Consider the following 22,068-nt stretch of genomic DNA (forward strand, 5'->3'; position numbering starts at 1 on the left):
GTCACAATCTTTTCAGCAGATGGTTATGAGCGATTATTATTATCGTATTTATAAGGTACCACAGTGTTCCGTTCCGTACAGTGTTCAGTAAGGAAAACAGAACATACATAAACCAGGAATGTACATAAAACAAGGACATACAAGGCAGACAAAATAAATGCAGCCATGAAAACAAAGGGTTTGCTTATTAGAAAGCTTACATTTTAAGTCAAAGAAAGCACAGCTGAAACAAAAGCAGCGAGTGTGGCTTCGAGTGCAGATTGGGACAGCTGTGAGGGTGTATTAGTGTGAATAGTATTATCAGGGATAAAGTAAGTTTTAAAAAAAGAGATGGGTTTTTAGAGACCGTCTTAAGATTTAAAGGCTGTGGGAAAGCCTGATTGGGCATGGTAGGGAATTTCATAAGGGGGGAGCAGAAGTCTTGTAGGCACGAGTGAGAGGTGGTCACCAGAGACGAGACAAGGCGCAGATGAAGGTCACAGGTCTGAAGGTAAATTGTGTAGATATATATACATGAATCGGCATGCTTATCAGGACTTTTAGTCGTTGATAAAATCGTTACAGAAATAGCAGTTGAAGTAGATTGCAGTGTGTACCCATCTTAATGCAGAATAGTAATTTATTATCATTATCTTATTGTGGCATTGATCTGAGCTGCTTGGTCAACTTTAAATGAAAATTAAGTGATTTAATATCAATGTAGTTATTTTAAGCTGTTATGGAGCCATATTTCAGTTACAAATGCTCAACAATGCAGGCAATAAATACTTACTCTGCTTATTAAACCTTTTGTTTTTATACTGATAGCATCAATACGTCAAGAGGACATTCCATTCATTTTTGTAAATCAGATTCCACTGTCCTTGATACACACACAAAACTAAAGTATGTCAGTTTTGAAAAGATTTCATGTTTTGTTTTTTTTCCGTCTGCTGACAGTTGAAAACTGTCCAAACGTACATATTTGCATAAACTAATGCTAATGTTGATAATTCAAGCAATCATGACAAAATGTACTTGTATCTGTTGTATTTGTTTTTTGGGTTGTTTATCTTTTTGCTTGTATTCATTTTAAAACCTTGAGAGATTATAAAATTCTGAAATTCTGCTATGTAGATTAAGAGAGGCTAAATTACAGGGATATAACAGTTTTCCCTTATTTTAGAGCACATGGGCCTGACTCATTTTGGAATGCAATGTGAACACGATTTGCATTTAAAAAATTGGAAATAAATTGTACGCCCACATTCAAGTAGAAACAGATCACAAAAAATGTTTCCATTTGAATATTGGTATAAGTACGTTTTGGTTATACTTAATTTTCCATATGCAGACAGACAGAACGTACTTAAGTCCCATCAGAACGCATGTTTATAAAAAAAATACATTAAATACATTACTAACTTTAATGCTGTAATAGTTATTAAAAATACATTTAAAAATAAATAAATTGTTTAGCTGTTTTTTTTGTTTATTTTTGCATTAAATACATAAATCCTGTTTGTTGTCTTGTTGATCAATCCGCCGGGTCAAATGCAAAATACATCATGCCTTGCACCACCTTAATGGAAGCCTTTTGGAAGTTGTTAGATGAACTTGGACGCGTATCCCCTGCTGCTTTCAGCCTCCTGATTATACGGCAGGTGTCCCTCACAACAGGCCAGTATGCGGTCCGGTTCAGAACCCTGGCCTCAGAATTGAACTGACATAATGAAGCCTTGGTGGTCACCTTCTGGCAAGGGTTGTCCGGCTGTATCAAAGATGATCTAACTAATGTGAGTTGCCCGCGAGCTTGGATGATGTTATTTCCCTATGCGTCAAGGTGGATATCTGCCAAAGACAATGGATGCAAGAAAGGGAATGTACCATTGCATCACTGCCGATTTTACACCTCGCTTTCAAAACCCTATCCCAGCACCCAAGGAGCCAATGTAGATTGGCTGCTGTCGCCTCACACAGGAGAAATGTAATCAACGCTTTAAAAATAATCTCTGTCTTTATTGCGGAGAAGCTCTTATCCACCTGCACAAAGAGGCTGGGAAACACACCTTCCTAGGCAGTTCCAGGGAGGCTGCCCTATGTTCTTAGTCTCTTACTCCCTGTTCTCTGGTTAACACCAATTATTTGATGCCAGTCAGCTTGTTCTCTTTTGAGGGTCCCCTCGAGGGATTCCAGATCCGCCGGGAACTTCATTTCTGCTGCTCTTGTATCTAAACTCCATCCGCACTCACAACTCTTGCCACAGCCACTGTCATTAACTGCTGTTGATGGTAATCGTATCACCAATGGTTTCGACACAAGCATTACCAGCCCTGTGTAGTTGCAGGTAGGAGTTCTGAATCAGAATGGATTAGGTTCCTGATTTTACCTCAATCTATTAACTCCATCATTCTGGGCTTACTTTGGTTGAGAACCCATTTCCTGCAGTTCGATTGACATCACACTCAAGTCACCTCCTGGGGACCTCTCTGTAGCAAGCATTGCATCTATCCTGTATGTTCCCCCTAAACCCAGGTACCCTGCTTCACCCTCTCTTCCAAACTGGCTTTTCCTACGTCTTACTCCACCTTTCATTATGTATTCAGCAAGGCCAACTCAGAGAAGCTAAGACTACATCAACCCTGGGACTGCCCTATTGAATTCATACCAGGCAATAATACAGAGGCAGAGCAAACCCTTTGTCCCTGCCAGAGTGGCAATCCATGTCCGAATACATCTTTGAAAATTTTCAGTGGGGATTCATTCAAAATTTGCTTCCCCAGCCGAAGCAAGCTTCTTCCTGGTTAAGAAGAAAGATGGTTCTTTAATTTTGACTTTCGTAATTAAATGCTATTATGGTTAAGAACCACTATCCGTTACCCCCTCATTTCAGAGTTTTTTAACCGGATTCAGGGAGCAAAGATTTTCACCAAACTTGACTTTAGGGGAGCATATAACCTCATTTGCATCCATCAAGGCGACGAGTGGAAGACCACTTCAATACCCAGGGTGGGCATTACAAATACTTGGTGATGTCCTTCGGTTTGTGCAATGCCTCACCAGTCTTTCAGCAGTTAATCAGTGAGAGTTTTCAAGATTTACTTTATCACTTCATAGTGGTTTACCTTGACGACATCTTAATCTTCTCCCGGGACTTGTCCTCCTACCAAAGACATGTTAAAGAAGTGCTCTCTCGTTTACACATAAACCATCTTTATTGCAAGCTTGAGAAAAGTCTCTGATTCAGAACTCCTACCTTCTTAGGTTACCTGCTGTATACCTCTGGCCTGCAGATAAACCTGGAAAAGGTCAAGGCTATACTCAAATGGCCTCAACCCACTTATCTTAAAGCCATACAACTTTTTATCGGCTTCACCAATTGCTACCACAAATACATTAAAGGGTTCACACCTATATAACCGCAATCACTTCAGTCACACAAAAAGGGGCTCAACCCAGAGCCTGGCCTCCTTACGCCATCAATGCCTTCAATTCCTTAAAGGAAGCCTTCACAACAGCACTGGTGTTAGCACAGCCTGACCAGTGAAAGCCCTTTATTTTGGAAGTAGATGCTTCCTCAGTGGGAATTGGAGCCATTCTTTCTCAAAAGGCATCTTCTAGTACCCTTATTCCATGTGGATTCTTCTCTAAAAAGTTTTCTTACAGCGAGAGGGATTACGCCATTGGGTACAAGGAACTTCTAGTGGTCAAAGTAGCTCTGGAGGAGTGATGTCATCTCCTGGAAGGGGCAAAACGGCGGGTTACGGTCTTCACAGATCGCAAGAACCTCATTTACCTTGAAACTGCACAGTGCCTCAACCCTCTGCCAGGCTTGTTGGTTCTTATTCTTTTCTCGGATTCAACTACTTCTAATCTTCCGTCCAGTCTCAAAGAATTCCAGGACTGATGGTCTCTCTAGATCTTTTGATGATTCTGACCTTTCCTCTCCGGGACGCAGGCCTATTATCAATACCACCAACATTTTGGCTCTAACAAGCACACTAGTGAAGACACCACTCATTGGTTACTCCTTCATTGCACCTCACCTCCACAGTAAATCCTAACATGAGCACATAATTCCAAATTTGCAGGCCATGATGATACCAAGAAGACCATCGCGCTTCTTTCTCATTATTACTAGTGGCCCACTCTTAACTCAGACATACTAAAATTTGTTCAAGCTTGTAACATCTAAGCCTGGCACAAGCCCCCTTGGCAGTCTCCTTCTGGCCTTCTCCTCCCTCTCCCGGTGCCACATTCCTCCTGGTCCAGTATATATATGGATATTAGCACTGAGTGTCCTGTGAGTTAGGGATAAAACACCGTTTTTCAAAAATGGCCTACTTCATTCCTTCCTGAAGGGACCACCATCTGCGTCAGTACATTCTTCTCTATTCATAAGTTCTGCAGGTCCTTCTGCAAAAGCTTGGAAATCAATCTGAAATTCTCTTTGGGGTACCACGCACAGACCAACGGCCAAACTGAGCTGGTCAATCAAGACTTGGATTTGTTCCTTCACTGCTACTCTTCTGCGCACCAATCCTATTGGAATGATCTCCTTTCCTGAGCAGAATTTACCCATAACAACCACCTCCACGAGTCTACTGGTGTTTCACCATTCTTCATGGTTTTAGGCATACATCCGCTCCTATCTGTTTTCACTCCCATTCATAACTCTTCAGTCCTTGCTCTAGATGTGGTCATACGTGATATTTCTTGCGTCTGGACTCACACCAGACTCTCCGAGATTTCCCATCTTTATAAACCGTCTGCCGATTGGTGACGCAGGTATCTACCTGGAGATAGAGTATGGATGTCTACTCAAAACCTGAAACTCTGTGTGCCTTCCATGAAATTGGCTTCACGCTTCATTGGTCCCTTTCGCATTACCCCTTTGATGCAAGATTCATAACTCCTTCCACATCTCCTTATTGAACCCCAAGTCCTAAATGAGATTTTCAAGGAATCATCTGGGCCATCTCCTTTCAAGACTGTTTCTGGAGCTGAATACAAAGTTGAACATATCTTGGACTCCCGAACCTCCTGAAGAAAGATTAAGTATCTGGCCCTGAACAGAGATCCTGGGTTTATGAAGAGGATCTCGACACTCCTCGTCTTTTTGGCTAAATTGAAGGGAGTAAAAGTATTTTGCTCCAATTTTTGCAAATCACCGACATTTTGTGACGTTTTCCGCAAAAATTTAAAATGCCAATATGTTTAAAGGAAAGTATTTTGTTTATATCTGTGAGACTGTAGGCCAGCCTTTTTGTATGAACTATAGCAGTGTTGGCTAACCTGTGATGATCCAAGTGTTTTGAAATTGCAAGTCCCAGCATGCTTTGCCAGTATATAGCAGCTTATTGCTGTAAGGGTATGCTGGGTCTTGTAGTTTCACAACACCTGGAGTGTCGCAGGTTAGCCAACATTATACTATAGTAATACCTTAGATCAAGGTTAGTTATAAGTCTTCAAACACTGGTAATTATATGTCAGCGGAGTTTATCTTTAAGCAGGGCTAGGATTAGAAATAATAATGTTACTTATCTGTATAATGTTATAATTTCACAAGTACAAATGTTGTTTCTAAAAATCAAATAGCTGTTTTAAAACATTGTGATTGGCTGAAGCCAATTTAAATACGAACTGGGAAGCAAAGTATCTGATAACCCTCTGAAGAAACATTATCACTAGCGGAAAGCAAATCAGGTATATATACTGTATTTTGGCAGTAATTTTACTTTTGTAGTGCTGCTGTGGACAGAGCAATATGTGTGAAGAGGCCACAAAGTGAATCTTTTCAGCTTCAGCACTGCAAGAAGCTTAAGAATGTTATACAGAGCAAGCTGATGCGTTGCAATAGATCAGGCTAAGAGTTTCCCTATGAATAGTCACGGACTGTATAAACTGATGACTACATGCTGGTATTGACGCTACTGAACTGGAGGCGCAGAGTCTAACACACCTCTGGTCTTCTCCAGGGACCCCCGCAAGGAGGTATGGTTTTTGCTGCAAAAGACGCGCAGTTCACTATTCTCCAAGCCAGCTAACAACGAAGCAGCGGGTGAAGTGACACAGTCCGAGGTGAGGCCGTGTGGGATGCAAGGTACCAAAGGTTGAAACAAAAACATAGTCAGGAAGCCAGGAGACAGATGCAAGACAGAAGATGGGAGATCCGTCAGAAAGCAGGAACAGAAACTGGAGCATGAGGAAACCAGATACTCTCGAGCCTCCTAGAAATAGAGGAAGTAGGGGTCTGATTGGCTAGTAGTGATTTCATCTACCGCGCATGCGCCCGACAGGCGCCGGCCTACGTAGGAAGCTAGGCAACAGGACCCAGCTCTACGGTGGAGACAAATGCCGTCCACAGCACCCAGCGGAAGTGCAGGGATGGCGCCTGACATAGATAACTGTTTTTTCTCCAAAGGCTAAAAATTAATTTAAAACTACTTGTGATTGTCCGAACGTGAGTTCACTGACATTAATAAAAGGCAGACTTACCTGAATAATGACAAGAGAACTATCCGACTTATATGACAGCCGGCATTGCCACTTTAAAAGTGGCAAAAACGCGACCGCCATTTTCAATGACGTAAAAACACAGTGCTGTTATTACTTCTGATCGGCCTGTTGGAGAACACAGTCGGATAATTCTCTTGTCATTAAAGAGGTAAGTCTGGATTTTTTGAATGTCGGTGAAGTCACATTTGGACATATTTTGTCTATCAAGTCGGTGTCTGTGTTATCAGCACCATCTCTTTTTTCCGCTAGCAAAGCATGATATGACATCGGAATTCCAGTTTCCCTAATATAGAGATCATTGTACTGTAGTATATGTTTTTATTATATATGTTTTAATAAATATTGCTATACTGGCAAAACAGAAGCTGTTTCTCACAAAAAAAACATCCAAACTTCAATAAATTTTGCAAAACAAATACATTCAATCACTTCAAACCTTGTGGGAAAATGTTGTATAGTCTGATGAGACTGATTTTAAATTTGTGGGCTATAATTCTAGATATGTTTGACAACACAGCTCAACACCCCAAATAAAAAAAGCATACCTACTGGGAAGCATGGTGCTGGCAGCATCATGCTTTGGTCTTGCTTCAGCTTGGACAGGTGCGCTAGTCAGGATAGAGGACATAATGAATTGCTTCAAATATCATGATATTTTACCATGAAACCTGCTGGCCTCTGTCAGAATGCTGAAGATGAGGAGGAATTTCACCTTCCAACATAACAATCCAAACCACGCAACCAAGTGGAAGTGCAAAGTCCTGGTGTCTCAAGTTGATAGAGACTTATTCAAAAAGAACCACTGCTATAATATAATCAAAAGTTGTTTCCACAGAGTATTAGTTTATGGAGTGTGATTGCTTATGCAGCTTGGTAGGTTTTTTATTTTCACGTCTTTTTCATAAGAAGCTATCTATCTCATATCTGTTCATCTTTTATTTTTGTTTTCCTTTAAATACACATTACATCACAGATCTACTTAAAGTCTCCTGGCAAATTGCAGAGTGGAAGGTCCCTATAGAGAAGTGGCATTCCATGCAAATGTTATAAGAGAGGAAAGGATGATCTATCATAACTGGAAACAATTAAGTGAACAGAGAATGTTTGTCTTGGAACTGCAGGTAAACAGGATGTTCAGTGTAGAACTATGAAGACAAGTTAGAACTGGTCACAGATAAAAGTGGGTCACTGGTCACTTGCTTTACAGTTCTTTTTGATCTTGTTATATAAACACACACACAAAAATTAGCCTGCACCCAACATTATCTGGACACAGAACAAATATGTGATGATGACAGCTCTCCAGGGCTCATGCCCAAAATCTTCTATTATCTCACATCTACTTATGACTTTTGCTTGTTTTGCACCAAAAAACTGTGACTATGACTGACCCCTGGAATCATTAGCAAATATAAAATAAGATAAAATAGACACTGCCATGTGCTGCTGACAAGTAGAGGTAAAACATTAAAGCAAGCCTTATCACGTAGGACCTGAGTAAACTAGCAAGTTCATATTTACTAAGTCACAGAGATATCAAACTTTTCAGCACATAGAGAACCACACACATGCCACATTTGCTGAATTTAGCTGATCTTATCAGATGTCACATAACAGACTCGAGTCATAGCTTAAAGGGAAAATATGCCTTTATTGCAGGCATTGTTTCTTATAGCACCTGTATACAGGGCCATTTTTTCCATTGGGCACGATGGGCAGCTGCCCGGGGGCCCCACGGGCAAGGGGGCCCCATAGGCACGGCTCTTAATGAGAATAAATAATCCTGCAAAAGAAAAAAACCTGCAAAGAAAACCTACAAGGGTCACTGAGCAAGTACATCTATCTATCTCTATCTCTATATATCTATATCTGTATCTGTATAGATCTATATATTTATATCTATATCTAGGGGCCCTGGTGCACTGCTTTGCCCGGGGGCCCATAATGTTGTTAAGATGGCCCTGCCTGTATAAGAAGAACATGTGTTTCTGCACAAATGATCTTCTAGTAGTCAGTAGAATGTTTTTTTATTGTTTAATACCCATCACTATGAGTAGGAACTATAATTTAATTGCTTGGTCAAAATTCACTTTAAAAGACAACTTAAGGCATTTTCTAACATCCCAATTTAAAATATAACGTGCATTCAAAAGTAATGTATGTGCAAATATCCATTTCAAAAACACAGATTTGAATTAATTGATTCCAAGACTAAGCTTGTTGCCGTTTTTAGTTGGCTCCATTTTAAAAAGCCCTGAAGGGAGTCCAAGACCTGTATAATGGGCAGTTCTTTAAAGTCATTTGGTTTCTGATAGGGTTCTGTGGGTGTGGCTACAAATGCAATATAAAGCTATAGTTAGGAAATGAGATAGCTCAGCAAGGACAAAGGTTATTGATCATTTCAAAGTGTGTTCTTTCACATAGTAATTACCAATGTTTGCCTTTAGTGTTCTTTAAATAATCTTTAATAGACCTTAGTCCTCCATATACTTTATTGAAACAGCGCCTCCAGATGCTATTTGAATAGTTAAAGGAGAAGTTCACCCTTGTGGGTTTTTTGTGCAAAATAACCCCAAAATATGATTGACTGTCATTTGCAAAATGTTATTGGTTTTAACTGACTAGCAAGAAAACGTATATGCAAATATATGAAGCTACTGGTGGTCATTTATGAGTGAGCAGCTCAATACATACCTATATGTCTCACTTATTACTGTTACACACTAAGAAACTTCTTGTGCTATTATGTTTTATGTAAGCTAGGTAAAAGTAATCACTATTTTACCATTTGCACACCTTAATAAATATAACTCTCCTGTTCAGCCTTCTCCTTATTACTGCAGCGTTAAGAGGCTAATTACTAGATAAATTTATCAATTGAGTCTTGCTGGGATGGCATCCCAGCGTAGACAGATTATCAAGGAGATCTCATTACCTACAACACTTCCAGGTTCTGTCCCAGTGTATTCATTGTGCATGTGTGGCCATCAGTCAGCACAGGCGCCCATAACGATGAAAAAAAGCTTAGCTTTGAGGGATTCTTCCGCTAAACATAACCCTGCATTGCTGCGCACACCAGTGGTAGGTGCATACAGCAGCTGACACTCCTCCCAGCAGTCGGGACAGTCTTGTACAATCAGGACTTTCACACCTAAAACAGGGTAAGGCTAATTAAGAGTAAAATTCAATATATTCCAAATATTGGATTTACACTAGACTATTTATGTCTCTTACACTTCTTTTAGTTCATTTTTTCCCCCTGAAAATACTGTATCATTGCTGAGTAGACATGACTCTTATCCTGCACCCCTCTAAACAGCTGGGTTCCCATGTGTACTTATTTTATGTTTGGCCTATGCACATATTCCTGCTCCAGGGATTCATGCATACAAGGTTACACAAGGGGTTTGAGTAAACAGCTAATTTATCAGATTCTAAGTGTTATGTACACATTCCTCTTGTGCAGCATTGGGAATATGTTACATATTAAGTTTGAAATGTTCATTCCTGTGGATTCATCACCAGTGGTTCAAGCCATAACTAAATGCTTATTGAACCAAATGTTATTCAATACTAACTTTTTTTTCTGTAAAATGTATTATCAAGAATCGTATAGTGTTTTTAGTTTTGATTTTGCTGTTATTACTATCACTTTCATGCCACCCACCACAACACCATATAAAGCTTATTCTCTCCTCAGGAAATTCTACTAAGCGTTCTGTGAGGTGCACTGATTCTATTAGTGTGGGGATTGTTGCTTTTATACTGGTTGCTCAAGTGAGCAGTGTTAATATTAGACTACACAATTCCTTCTTGGCAAGAAGGACTGTGTGTAGTTTAGTTGTATTTTTTCCTATATATTTGTCATTATGGATATTTCTTTATTACTGGCATATACCACACAAATTAATTTTCAGAATGATCATCAAGAGCAGAGTAGAGACTTGTTCTACCATGCATGGGCCCAGAACCCATGCAGGCTTCAGCATACACTGGACAATGACATGCTCAGAAAAGCCCCCATTGTGCTCTTTTGAGATTATTATGGGGCCCAGAAGGGTGGAGCGGCATCGCTTGGCCTTCCCCCAAATTTTGCTATGGGGCTCAGTAATGCTGTGTTCCGCTACTGGAATCAGTGCACTGTGAGGACAGCTTTAAAAAGTCTCAATATCTTTTATTTAACAAGACCTGTCCATGATTTTAGTATGACTGACAAGACAAAAGAATCTGTAAGGTCATATTTGTCACGGGCACTAGGAGTCTTGCCCAGGAATTCACCAGATGACTGGGCTTACCAGAGTAGTGAAGTTCACACAACGGTCCTCTGGTAGCAGGGTGACTAGCGGAACATATATCACAGCAGATGGAGAGAGAATGCCAATAAATAATAGGAAAGTCAGTGACTTGCAGCAATCTTTGATCAATGAATCAGCGACTAGCTGATATAGTGGAAAGGCAGATTTGAACACGGAGATCAGGATGGACGTGAGTAGATGCAGGTAGGTAGCGAGGAAGTCAGTGGTCTGCGTATAGCAAGTTGTACCACTGCTTATGGTGAGAAGACTTGTCCAGGTGCAGGTAGGTAGCGGGGAAGTCAGTGGTCTGCGTATAGCAAGTTGTACCACTGCTTAATAGGTGAGGATGTGTACAAGTGTTGATGAGTGGAAGCATACAAAGATAATAGGATGCAGACACTGAGAGCACAGAGGAACTTGATCCCAATAGGTATGCAGCGTATCCAACAAAGTCTATATAACGGTATGTGTGGCGCTGCTTGGTAGAGACTTGCTCAGCACAGATATGCAGGCCAATAATGGATAGTCAATCACAGTTATGCATATAACGACTGAGTAGTACGGTTAATTCCAAACAGGTATGCAGCGTAACAATAACAGTATATAGCAGGTATGGATACCGCTGCTGAGCGTGGAAACTTGTCCTAGCGGATATGCAGAGTAAACGGAGAAAGTCAATAACAGATAGGCATACCGCTATTCAGTAGGACAGTCTGTCCACAGGGAGATGCAGGAACTGCAGAGACGCTGGATGGCAGAGACGAGTGTAGGAACCACAGGTGATTAGATCCGGTAATCAGAGTCCAGCTGAGGACACAGGCAGGAAACAGGAGACTGTAGCAGGTATGGAAACCAGCGATGAGTAGCACAGGGAATCCACAGGAACTGAAGACACTAGTAGTAAACAGGAGACAGTAGCGGGTATGGAAACCAGCAATGAGTAAATCAGGAATCAGCAGGAAACTGAAGACACTAGTAGAACACAGGGGACACCTTCAGAGACTCACAGGGAATGAGACACCAAGATCAGGCAATGAGGTAATGCACACAGGTGCCTTAAATAGGGAGTTGCCTGATCAACCAATTTAGATTAAAAGCAACAGAAACAAGAGTTCTTGGGTGCTGCGCATGCGCAGTCCATCAGGATGGCGGACGGCCGCGGTTCAGGATAGGTGCCGGCAGGAAGGCTAGGGAGCCACGCACCAGCGCAGAGGCACTCACGGTCCGGTGAGCATCAATTCCTCTAGGTGCACTTGCACACAGTTTTTGAAGTAAATCAGCAGGTAGCTTGTACCATCTTGGAGCACTAACCACAGATCTTTTGTGCATGTAGGCTTGCATACATCCTTCTGTCTCTTCATGTAATCCCAGACAGACTTGATGATGTTGAGATCAGGGCTCTGTGTGCTCTGGACTGATGAGTCAAATTTGAAACATTTGGCTATAACAGAAGGCAGTTTGTTCGCACGAAGGGCTGGAGAGCTGTACTATGAGTGTCTGCAGGCAACAGCGAAGCATAGTGGAGGTTCCTTGCAAGTTTGGGACTGGAGTTCATCAAATGGGAGTTCGGGATTAGGTCAGGATTAATGATCTTTGATCTAGTTACCTCATTAGACCACTTGTGTGTGTCCTGTATGCAGCCTTCCCCTGCAAACTGCAATAGCTAATTCCTCTGTTAGAGGTGTGTGTGTGTGTGTATATGTGTATGTATGTATATATATATATATATATATATATATATATATATATATATATATATATATATATATATAGTATGTATATATATATATATATATATATATATATATATATATATATATATAGTCTTGCTTCTGCTTCTGTTTTGATGACATATATCCTTATTTCAAATATAAGGAATATTAGAAGTCACCCTGGAATTCTGTGGTTGTTTATCATGGCATGGGGAAGTTTGATGTTCACATTTTTTTTTTTCATGCCATGCACATGACATATTTACTTTTCGACTTTTTGAGTGGAATTAAGATGTTTGGCTTGTATTCATATTATGATACTATTAGGCTACCCTTTTTTGCAATACAACACATGACAAGTATTTATAGTTTCACTGTATCATTCCTTTAATTCAGCAACAACATACCTGAAAATAACAAATACCTAGCCCCCATTCAGGGCACTGCCTTACATCATGACCCCTCAGTAGTTGGTGGGCAGCTGGTCCACTTACCACTTTTTTTACAGTCTTAAATACAAAATCATTGGATAGCTGGGGTTCTCTTTAAAGCCAGTCACTGTGTTCTCTCTCTTTCTAGATTCGGTCTTGTGCAAACCACTCTCAATGAACAGACCACCTGTCTATCTCCAACTTATCTGGGTCTGCAATTTCTCACCTGTAGCTTATCTCAACTGTTTCCTGCAGGTCAAATCACAGCCCCTCACTCGGCTGTCTCATGAACTGTCCACTAAGACATTTCCTCAGACCTCTCTGTCTCTTGAAGGACACACAGTGGCCTTACACTGAGCCTTTTACTTAGCTCCTTGCTGAACCGTCTTTTGTCTCCAACTGGTCCTCTGAGCTTCCCTGCCCCTTGCAGAAGACACAGCTTTCTTAGCCCCATACTGTGGTTACACACCTTTTAAATCCTGTATGTATAATATGGAACAGAATCATATTTGGGGATTTCCCTTTTTACGATGCCTATATTATATATTATAATATTATATAAATATCTGGCTTTTCGGCGTAACAACATTTACATTCAAAACAATCAAAAACAATTAACAAATGTAATCTAAGAAACAAAAGTATAAAGACTGCTTTAAAAATCTATTTTTAATATGTCTTGAAACTTAAACTAAAAGTTTAAGTTTAATCAAAATTGTTGTGATTTAGGAAGAACAATATCAAGAGACATACCATCCACGCTTGTGAACAGACATGTCCGGGATACAGGAAAGACCATTAGTGCTCACATGGCTAATCTGTTGGCAGTTACTTACAAATATAAGCACAATTGTGTTAATAAAGCCTGGCAGACACAGCTAGCAAGTGAATTTCAATACATATTTCAATCATTAGTTCAAATACTAATGCTTCCCTTTAAACATGTGTCACCATCTATGAATGTTTGTTCTGGTGATTCTATAAAAAATGTTTTTCTTGTTTTTAGAAATAATGAGCAAATAGACTTATAGGGCTGTGGATGGACAGTATACATATAATACAGTAATACTGCAAATGAAAAAGGTTGGACTGTGTATAATTTTTATTACAACAATATGGACTTGAGCACTGGCTCCAACAAACAAAATTGATTCCCTCTACCACGCTATACCGAGTGGTGCGGTAGCAGACTTGTGTATGCCTGCTGCCTGACATTCTGAATGACTGGAGAGCATTAACTGCAGACATTTAGTGCATTGTTTGCCCAGTATATGTGGGGTTAATTTTGATAATGAAGTTTTAGTGTCAGTGGCGCACACTTGCTTTGGGGTCCCCACGAATTTGATTACAGTCCTAAAAATACAAGCTCTAATTTAAGAGGTTTTCTAGTAGTCACTGTATTACTTAGAATCTGTCTGTCCCTATGGTGAATGTTTATTTTTGGTACACTGCGTAGTTACTGTGGGGCTGGTCTAGATTTTTTAGAAAATGGAATTGGGACTGGGTATCTTGAAACCATGGAAACCTGAAGCCTGAAATATCAACCATGTGTTTCCAGCAGTGGGTATGAAGGGTATACTAGATCACAAAAACTGCCTTATAGCTGATCATATTTAAAGGTAACTGCATATACTCCTTATATAGAAAAATGAGCTGGGTGCTATTAGGTCACCAAGCCATCAGATATGCAAGTGAATACAGCACATTTCTATAGGTTTCCCACTTTCAATAGGAAGAATACACAATGTAATGAATAAACTATGCCATGCTAAAGAATCACCCAACCTTTGTTATTGTCTTTGAGATAGGGGATGCAATTTGAACATAAAAATGGCTGTTGCCTAGTTATTACATACAATAATAGCAAATAATCTGTCTTTAAAAAAGGAGTGAGATCTATGTGTAGAGGGCCCCAGGAATCAAGGTTTCACAAATATAAATCCAAAACACTTCCTGCTGCTTGAGCAGTTAACCCTGTCATCACATTCCACATGTGCTAACACCATGCCACGTAACATCAGTGCTATATGTCCTGAGTAATAAAAGTGCTAATTTACTGGTGGTAGCTCATCCCTAGTTTTCTTTTCTCTTCTAGTTACTTACATGCACATTGTATAGTGAGTACTCTTGTCTTGGCTTTGAATATCCTGGTTTATTCAAGCAAATGCACAGTGATCAAACAGAACTTGGTATTACATAAAAGATAAGGTGATAAAAATGAAAGTCCTGCGTCATGTACCATGCTGTTATAACATGCTACACAATTTTGAAACATAAAAAAAAAAGCCTTTTCTGTTTATATTTATTGAAAGGATCTATTTAAGCAGTTTAATTCTAAATTTCTTCCTTTTCTATTTGAGCAAAATGTTGTAGCATAGGCCACAATTACTTGTGCTGTAGATTACACTGCATATTGAATATAGTAATACGTAAATCTGCACACCTGTAAACTCTGCAACAAATATGGATGGAAGCATCAAGTAAGTTGGGGTGTCACAGCGCTTCCTTCTGAACACTCTTTCTTGCCTCTTGTCCCTATTGCATGGATAACAGATGTGCAGATTTAATATTTCCATGATATGTAATGCAGCCTTTATGGTAATTAATTCTAATATTGACATTATAAATTACAATTGCGATTAAGTAGAATAAAGTTAAATACAAGTGTTAATTATAATTTGCAAACAATGAGCAAAATGTACCAGTAATTGACTGGGGCCTTTATGCACAATTATACAAAGTGGTTTACTCAATTTGTATGTCTTATTCACTTTTCATATTAATTGTGAGCTGTGATTATATTATTTTTAGGTGCAGGACATTTGCTTCAGCCATGACTGCCGATGGGTGGTGGTGAGCACTCTTCGTGGCACTTCCCACGTATTCCCCATAAACCCCTATGGTGGTCAGCCATGTGTCCGTACACATATGTCTCCCCGCGTGGTAAACCGCATGAGTCGCTTTCAGAAAAGTGCAGGCCTGGAGGAGATTGAGCAGGAGCTGACTTCAAAGCAAGGGGGTCGATGTAGCCCTGTGCCAGGTCTGTCCAGCAGTCCATCTGGCTCTCCATTACATGGTGAGTACTATTGCTGCGGCTACAGATTCCACATGGGTGGGCGTTCACTTTGTTCATGGAGACCGCTTAATATATTTTGCAGTTATTTAAGTTAAACCACTTTGAAATGCAGCTGGAAACTTTTTTTTTTTACACCAGTCAGCAGGAAAAAAAAATTATTTTTACTTTTACTCATGTATGCAGAAATCTGTTTTCATGAGTTATTCGCACCATTTGAGAACTATTATAAAGTTGCTATGATAAAAATGATCTTCATGCCCATTGGAAATAGTTTGTCTTACTACATTTTTAGTACCTATTATGTAGGCTTTCAAATGCACTTGAGGAAGTGAGTGTTCATAAAACATTTCTTGCAGATAAGTGGCTGGGAATGATACTGGGTATGATAAAGGATGGATATGTTAGTTACACAAAGGACAACTAAGCTCAAAATGCGAAGTGCCTCGTTTATAAATCATGAGGTTAAATGCAGTTTTACTCAGCTTTTCATTTGCAGCTTTGTTCAATTTTAAACTGTGATGGAGTTTTTCCTTAAAATTGATCGCAAGCAGCAAAAAATGCAACCCACTGCCTGAAGTCAATTACTACATCACTGCTGTGCTGGGTCAAAAACACAAATAGCAGAGTAAAGAATGTTGAAATTGCTTTTAACTTTGCAATGGCATTACAAGCTGTGTACTTCAGTATGAATCCACCAGCTTATTTAAGGCATTTCTGTTACCGAGAAGCTTGCATGCCACTTACTGGCCAATGTAATATTAGGCATATGTATTCTTACATTCTGTTTTTGCTTTTGAAGAGTAATACTGAGCAGAGATGATCCTTTACACTGACATTTAGCTGTCGGCATGAAAACAAATTGGATGACACACTAGATAAATGTACTTCAACATAAACACATTTGGATTTTACTCAACTTTGTAACACACAGTCTGTTGTATATTAATGCCCAATATTGGGCAGGTTAAGAAGATAGGTGCAAGCTAGTAGTTCAACCATTCACAGTCACAGAATTTGTCATCTGCAGTTTGCCTATTAACAAGTAAGCATTAAATAGAGCATTACAATTTTCTAATATGTAACAATAGAAATGTTGAATGAACTTTTCTTTGGTTTAGAGATGTATCAGTCTCCTAGAGCATACTGATGACACAGAACTCTGCTAAATGTTCAGCATGTATTGTAAAACACTGTTTAATGCCAATTTGTAAGATTGTGGATGAGAAATAGCCATGAATGTATGCCACTGTTGTATCTTTGGGCTATGAAAGATGGTGGAACTCATAGGAAACATTCTGGTTATATTGTAAAATACAGTGTCTGGGGTAGCAGGGCAAGAAGGGCAAGATCATTCTGGTAATAAAACAGACTGATATTTTCATTGTATATTCTACTAACTTCTGGTCACTGCTGTTCTATATGTACCCTTTTTTCTACCTAAAAATGTGTAACTAACATACACACTGTTTAACCTCATACACATTTACTGCAGTAATTTACATATTTCAGTATAGGCAAAAGTGAGAGCCCTCACCAGGAAATAGTGATATCATTGCGGCACAAAGGTTCCAATTGAATCGGTAGGATATATTTGTGCTTTTTTGTAAATGATAAGTATACTTTTATCTAATGAATTAAGTGTCTATTACTTAGAAAAGTACAAATCATTTTCTTGTTTTGTATTTAGTTTTTTTGTGGCTTGTTATAAATTATAATATACATTTACATGTACACAATAAGGCATAACAAGGTGATATTTTTATGGAAACTTTGCAAGGATTTGATTATCTTTATGGGACGGAGTCAAACTCCATCGATGTAGACAGAATGCAGAATGCATGTGTGTTTGTTTTGTAATTTATTTTGCATTTTGTCAGTAGTTTGTATTACAAATATGGAATTTAATGCGGGATGCAGTATGTCTGAAACAGACATAGTCTGTAAATAATTAGCACAACAGATGTGGTCAATGTACTGTGTCTGATATCACAGAGGTCTCAGGACGGAAGTACCGGAGTGCACCTTTCATCCCATTCCGTCTGTTCTTTGTCAGGGGATGTTACAGGAGATTATTGCTGTTCTAGAATTCCTAAATGTTTTTGAAGTTTTAAGTAGATTTTGTATTAAATATGTACCAAACGACCTGTGACTATTTGAGTTTGATTAATCCAGAGAAAAAGCAGTTTGTTTTTCTCTACAATAAATCTTCCCAAAACACTGTATTTAAGATCAAGTATCAATTTTTACATGCAGCACAGATTAAAAATATAACATATACCAGAGGTGTCTGTCTCCAATAGCTGTATGCCATTGGCACATACAAGGGTCAATTTGTGTTTCTGGTTTCAAGCATTACAATGAAATATTTGCTGAAATCTCAGCTATAGCTTCATGGATTTTAAAAATAACAAGTATTTTAAAAACAATATTAAGGCAATTGAATAATGCAGTGCTAGAGCCTCATTACACCAATGCTTTTTTGAGGGTAAATAGACTTCTTAAATTTACTTATATGTCATTGAGGAAACTACACTTCTATATGATCGCTAAGCTTGAGCGACATTTAAGTGAAATAGTAACATTATTATAATACAATAGCAATAATAATAAAGACAATGTATCCAAACAACAGCTATTTACAAGAAAACTCCTTTTTATATGAATACATACAAATTTGCAGATAAAAGTAGTTATTGATCCAGGTAAAGATATGTGTGAATATTTGACTTCTATTAAATTATATATAAAACCATGTAATGTAACCTAAGGTTCTACTGTATGGTTATTGGTTGACAGGCCTATGCAGCTCCTCAACCTCATATGATTTATAGTTGTCAATTATTCTGTTTCCCTAGAGTTCTGATATTTATACATTCCATGGATTCCCTATCTGGTCCCAAACTCATTTATTACTCCATTTCAACTAAGTGCCAACAAGTTCCTGTCTGCTTTTCACAGTTTTATTTTTTGACACAGCTAAACATCTGTTAACATGTTCAGATGTAGCCAAACTTACCTTTCCCAGACTTACAGAAAAGCAGCAATGGCAATCTTGTGGCTTTCCTGAGAAACTTTGATGAATCTGGGCCGCTGTCCCAAGACTGTAACTAGTATTGTTTAGTTCTGAAATTTATTGCTTGTTTGGGGAATCAGGGCTTTGTTTTCCTAATTGGAATAGCTAATAAATATGTTTTAATACATATTGAAATGTTACACAAGTTATAACAGGCCTGGTTAATTCTGGTACAAATCCTAGTTAAGTATTTAAATAGCTGAAGTGCATTAAGAGGACAGAATTTGAATCGTTGTGTCCATTGGTTCTCCCTGGTGATCAGTCTGTTTATTTATATTGCTGTATGTATTGCTATTATTGCTTTTATTATTATTATTTTATTTAGTTTTATTATTCCTAAAAGATGCATTGGTAATTGGGTAGTCTTGTTATAGTCTTTGTTGTATTTTTTGCATTTACCAAGTTTATCAAAGCTATAATTCTTGGATGTAATTAGATTAATTTCCTAAATCTTTTGCTCTGTATCCAAAGTCACAAGAGTCTGTACAGAGCAGCAAAAGACACATAGGGGTCTATGCATCAATAAGATGCGGAGCCACTAAATATGCATCGCTGCAAATCGCAGTGATGTATATTTAAGCACCGCTTGAATGCATCATGCTGGGGTTACTTTGGGAACCCCGGTGAAGTGACCCCTCTGCTCGGATCTAATTTCCTTACTTAACGGCAGTCTAGCAGCCAATGAAACGAGAAAGTGCTTTACGCATGCGCACAGGATTTCCACTGTAACTGATTCTGCGAAGCGAAAGAGGCTTCAGCAGAATTCCATAGGAAAAGAAAGGTAACGACATCTTTCTGCATAGTGCAAAGCTTATCAAAGCTTCATGCATTGCAGAACTTTGCAGTCCCCATAGTAATCTATGGGGACTGCGAAGACAAACGTAAAGTGGGTAATGTCAGGAGAAATCTTTGATTTCTCCTGAAATAAGCCCTTGATGCATTCTGCAATGGCCATTTAACTGAAAAACTGGCTGTTTTCTCCGTGTTAATGACTAATCATGCTTTGATGCATAGACATCATAGTGATAATGATAGCAGATCTGCCAACTTATATAACCTCACTGTGCCACAGTTTGGGACTGTCCTTGTGAGCAGAGCATATCACAAAACTCCATTATTTGGGAAAAAATGCTTGGATGCTAGGTACTGACATAGAATATTTGCTGGATCTCGTACACTACAGAATATACATATACAGAGTTGTTCACTCTTCAAGCTGCAACTATACTCTGTTACTGAATACACAGCAGTGCAATGCAATCCAAATAAGTATATGTCTATTTATCTATCCAGTGTGTGTGTATGTCTGCAAACAATGATCAACCACATCATTAAAACCACCTACCTAATATTGTGTAGATCCCCTTGTGCCGCAAAACCAGCTGTGACCCGTTGAGGCATGGATTCCACTGAAGATGTCCTGTAGTATCTGGCAACAAGACATTAGCAGCAGATCCTTTAAGTCCTGTAAATTGTGAGGTGAGGCCTCCATAGCTCAAATTGAGATGGAGGGAATTTGGAGGCCAAGTTTTTTTACAGTGTGCGCGCAGTACATTTTCAAGTTTATCTTCACGTCTGTATTTCATATCTGATTCTTGCTAATTTGAAAATCTGCTGTCTTCCTTGTCTGATTATATGGTAGTGGATATTTATGGAAACTGGTGCAAAGGAAAAAGGTAGTGTTGCCTATAATAACCAACCAAACGTTTGCTATTGTTTTGTAAACTGGAAAGCATGACAGTTAAAGTCTGATTGGTTGCTATGTGCAATATCACCTTTTTTTCTTGTGCACCAGTTTTCATACATATCCACTAGTGAGTCATAACTAGGGTTAAAACAGTTTTCTGTGCTGTTCTCTCAGTGTGTTACTGTATTGTTATTTTAAAAAAAACTATGTAAAACATATTTAATGAAAAGTATGTAAGCTACTCAGGCCATGAGCCAACTATTGGCATACTAAAAAGTATACATCTTTTTTATTTCCTTGCTTTGATGTGTTACTCTATGACCTATGCTATCTCAAATCTAAAAGTCTTGTTTGCACAGGATGAACTTATAGAAGGATTAAGGCTCTTGAACTCATCTTCTTGAGAAGGTACTTCAATGGTGCGATGAATGTGTTTTGTTGGAATGCAGCACATGGCTATTTTAAGGCAATAGTGTCTCTTGCTGTTGAACATCCTACCCTAGATGTTTATTTTCTATTCATTTGGCATTTGCATGTGCCCTTTGTGTTATTTATGTCTACTTACATTCTTATTAATAGTATACACTAAACCTGTCCCAATTTTTGTTTATCTGTGTAATGTGAACTTTTTTTTTATCAGGGTGGGCTCTGAAGTAAGGATGTGTTTAATTCCTGACGAACCTTAGAAGAAATAAAGGAAGCTGTTAGCCCTGTCTTGCTAAGGAGACATTTCCTTTGCTCCCTCATGGCAAGAGATCACTTTGTTTGGGTTATGTTATCTTGTAATCCACCCAGGAGTGTATGTTTGTCATTCAGCACTGTGCCCGGAGCATGTTGTTGGCAATTTCAAAGCAAGGACAGTGACCTTTCATAAGCTTTTACTATCGTTGAATTATTGTAGTGAATTTCCGTGCTCCTCCTTTCACACCCACTGCTTTTTGAACATCCACCAGATGAAAAATTTACAAAAATAGCTTTCCATAAGGACGTTTTAATGTTGTTGATAAGGAAAAGGCAGGCATTTCAACTGCAGCCCAGATTGCCATGTTTGTTTGCTTTACAAGTATTTTGAAGTAAAAAAAAAAATCTCTTTTAATAAACATAATAAAGTTAATTGTTGCTTTTTACAAGATAATGTCTTGAAAGAGATTGTGTTTACCAAGTCGTAATAGCAGACTATCTTGGGATAATACTCCATCTGCTGTAATGTTGGGTATCACAACATGAGACATTCACAACATCCTTAGTGTGTGATACCATTAAGGGTATTTGGCAATTGGGAAATTAATGAGTGGA

The 22,068-nt window shown here is 38.8% G+C and overlaps 1 protein-coding gene across 10 annotated transcripts in view; it reads left to right on the forward strand.

Moving 5' to 3' along the window:
* Positions 1–22,068, forward strand: part of BCAS3 (BCAS3 microtubule associated cell migration factor) — a 1,120,339-nt gene that overhangs the window by 361,554 nt on the left and 736,717 nt on the right. For all 10 annotated transcript variants that reach the window (XR_012688055.1, XM_075195324.1, XM_075195323.1 and 7 more), the window contains one exon: positions 15,748–16,012. Coding sequence is in view for 9 of the 10 variants with exons in the window: in XM_075195324.1 (XP_075051425.1) it covers positions 15,748–16,012 (265 nt within the window). In the remaining variant the exon portion in view is untranslated. The remainder of the gene's footprint in view (positions 1–15,747; positions 16,013–22,068) is intronic.

Source organism: Mixophyes fleayi, chromosome 2 (assembly GCF_038048845.1).
Source record: "Mixophyes fleayi isolate aMixFle1 chromosome 2, aMixFle1.hap1, whole genome shotgun sequence".
NCBI classification, from domain to species: domain Eukaryota; kingdom Metazoa; phylum Chordata; class Amphibia; order Anura; family Limnodynastidae; genus Mixophyes; species Mixophyes fleayi.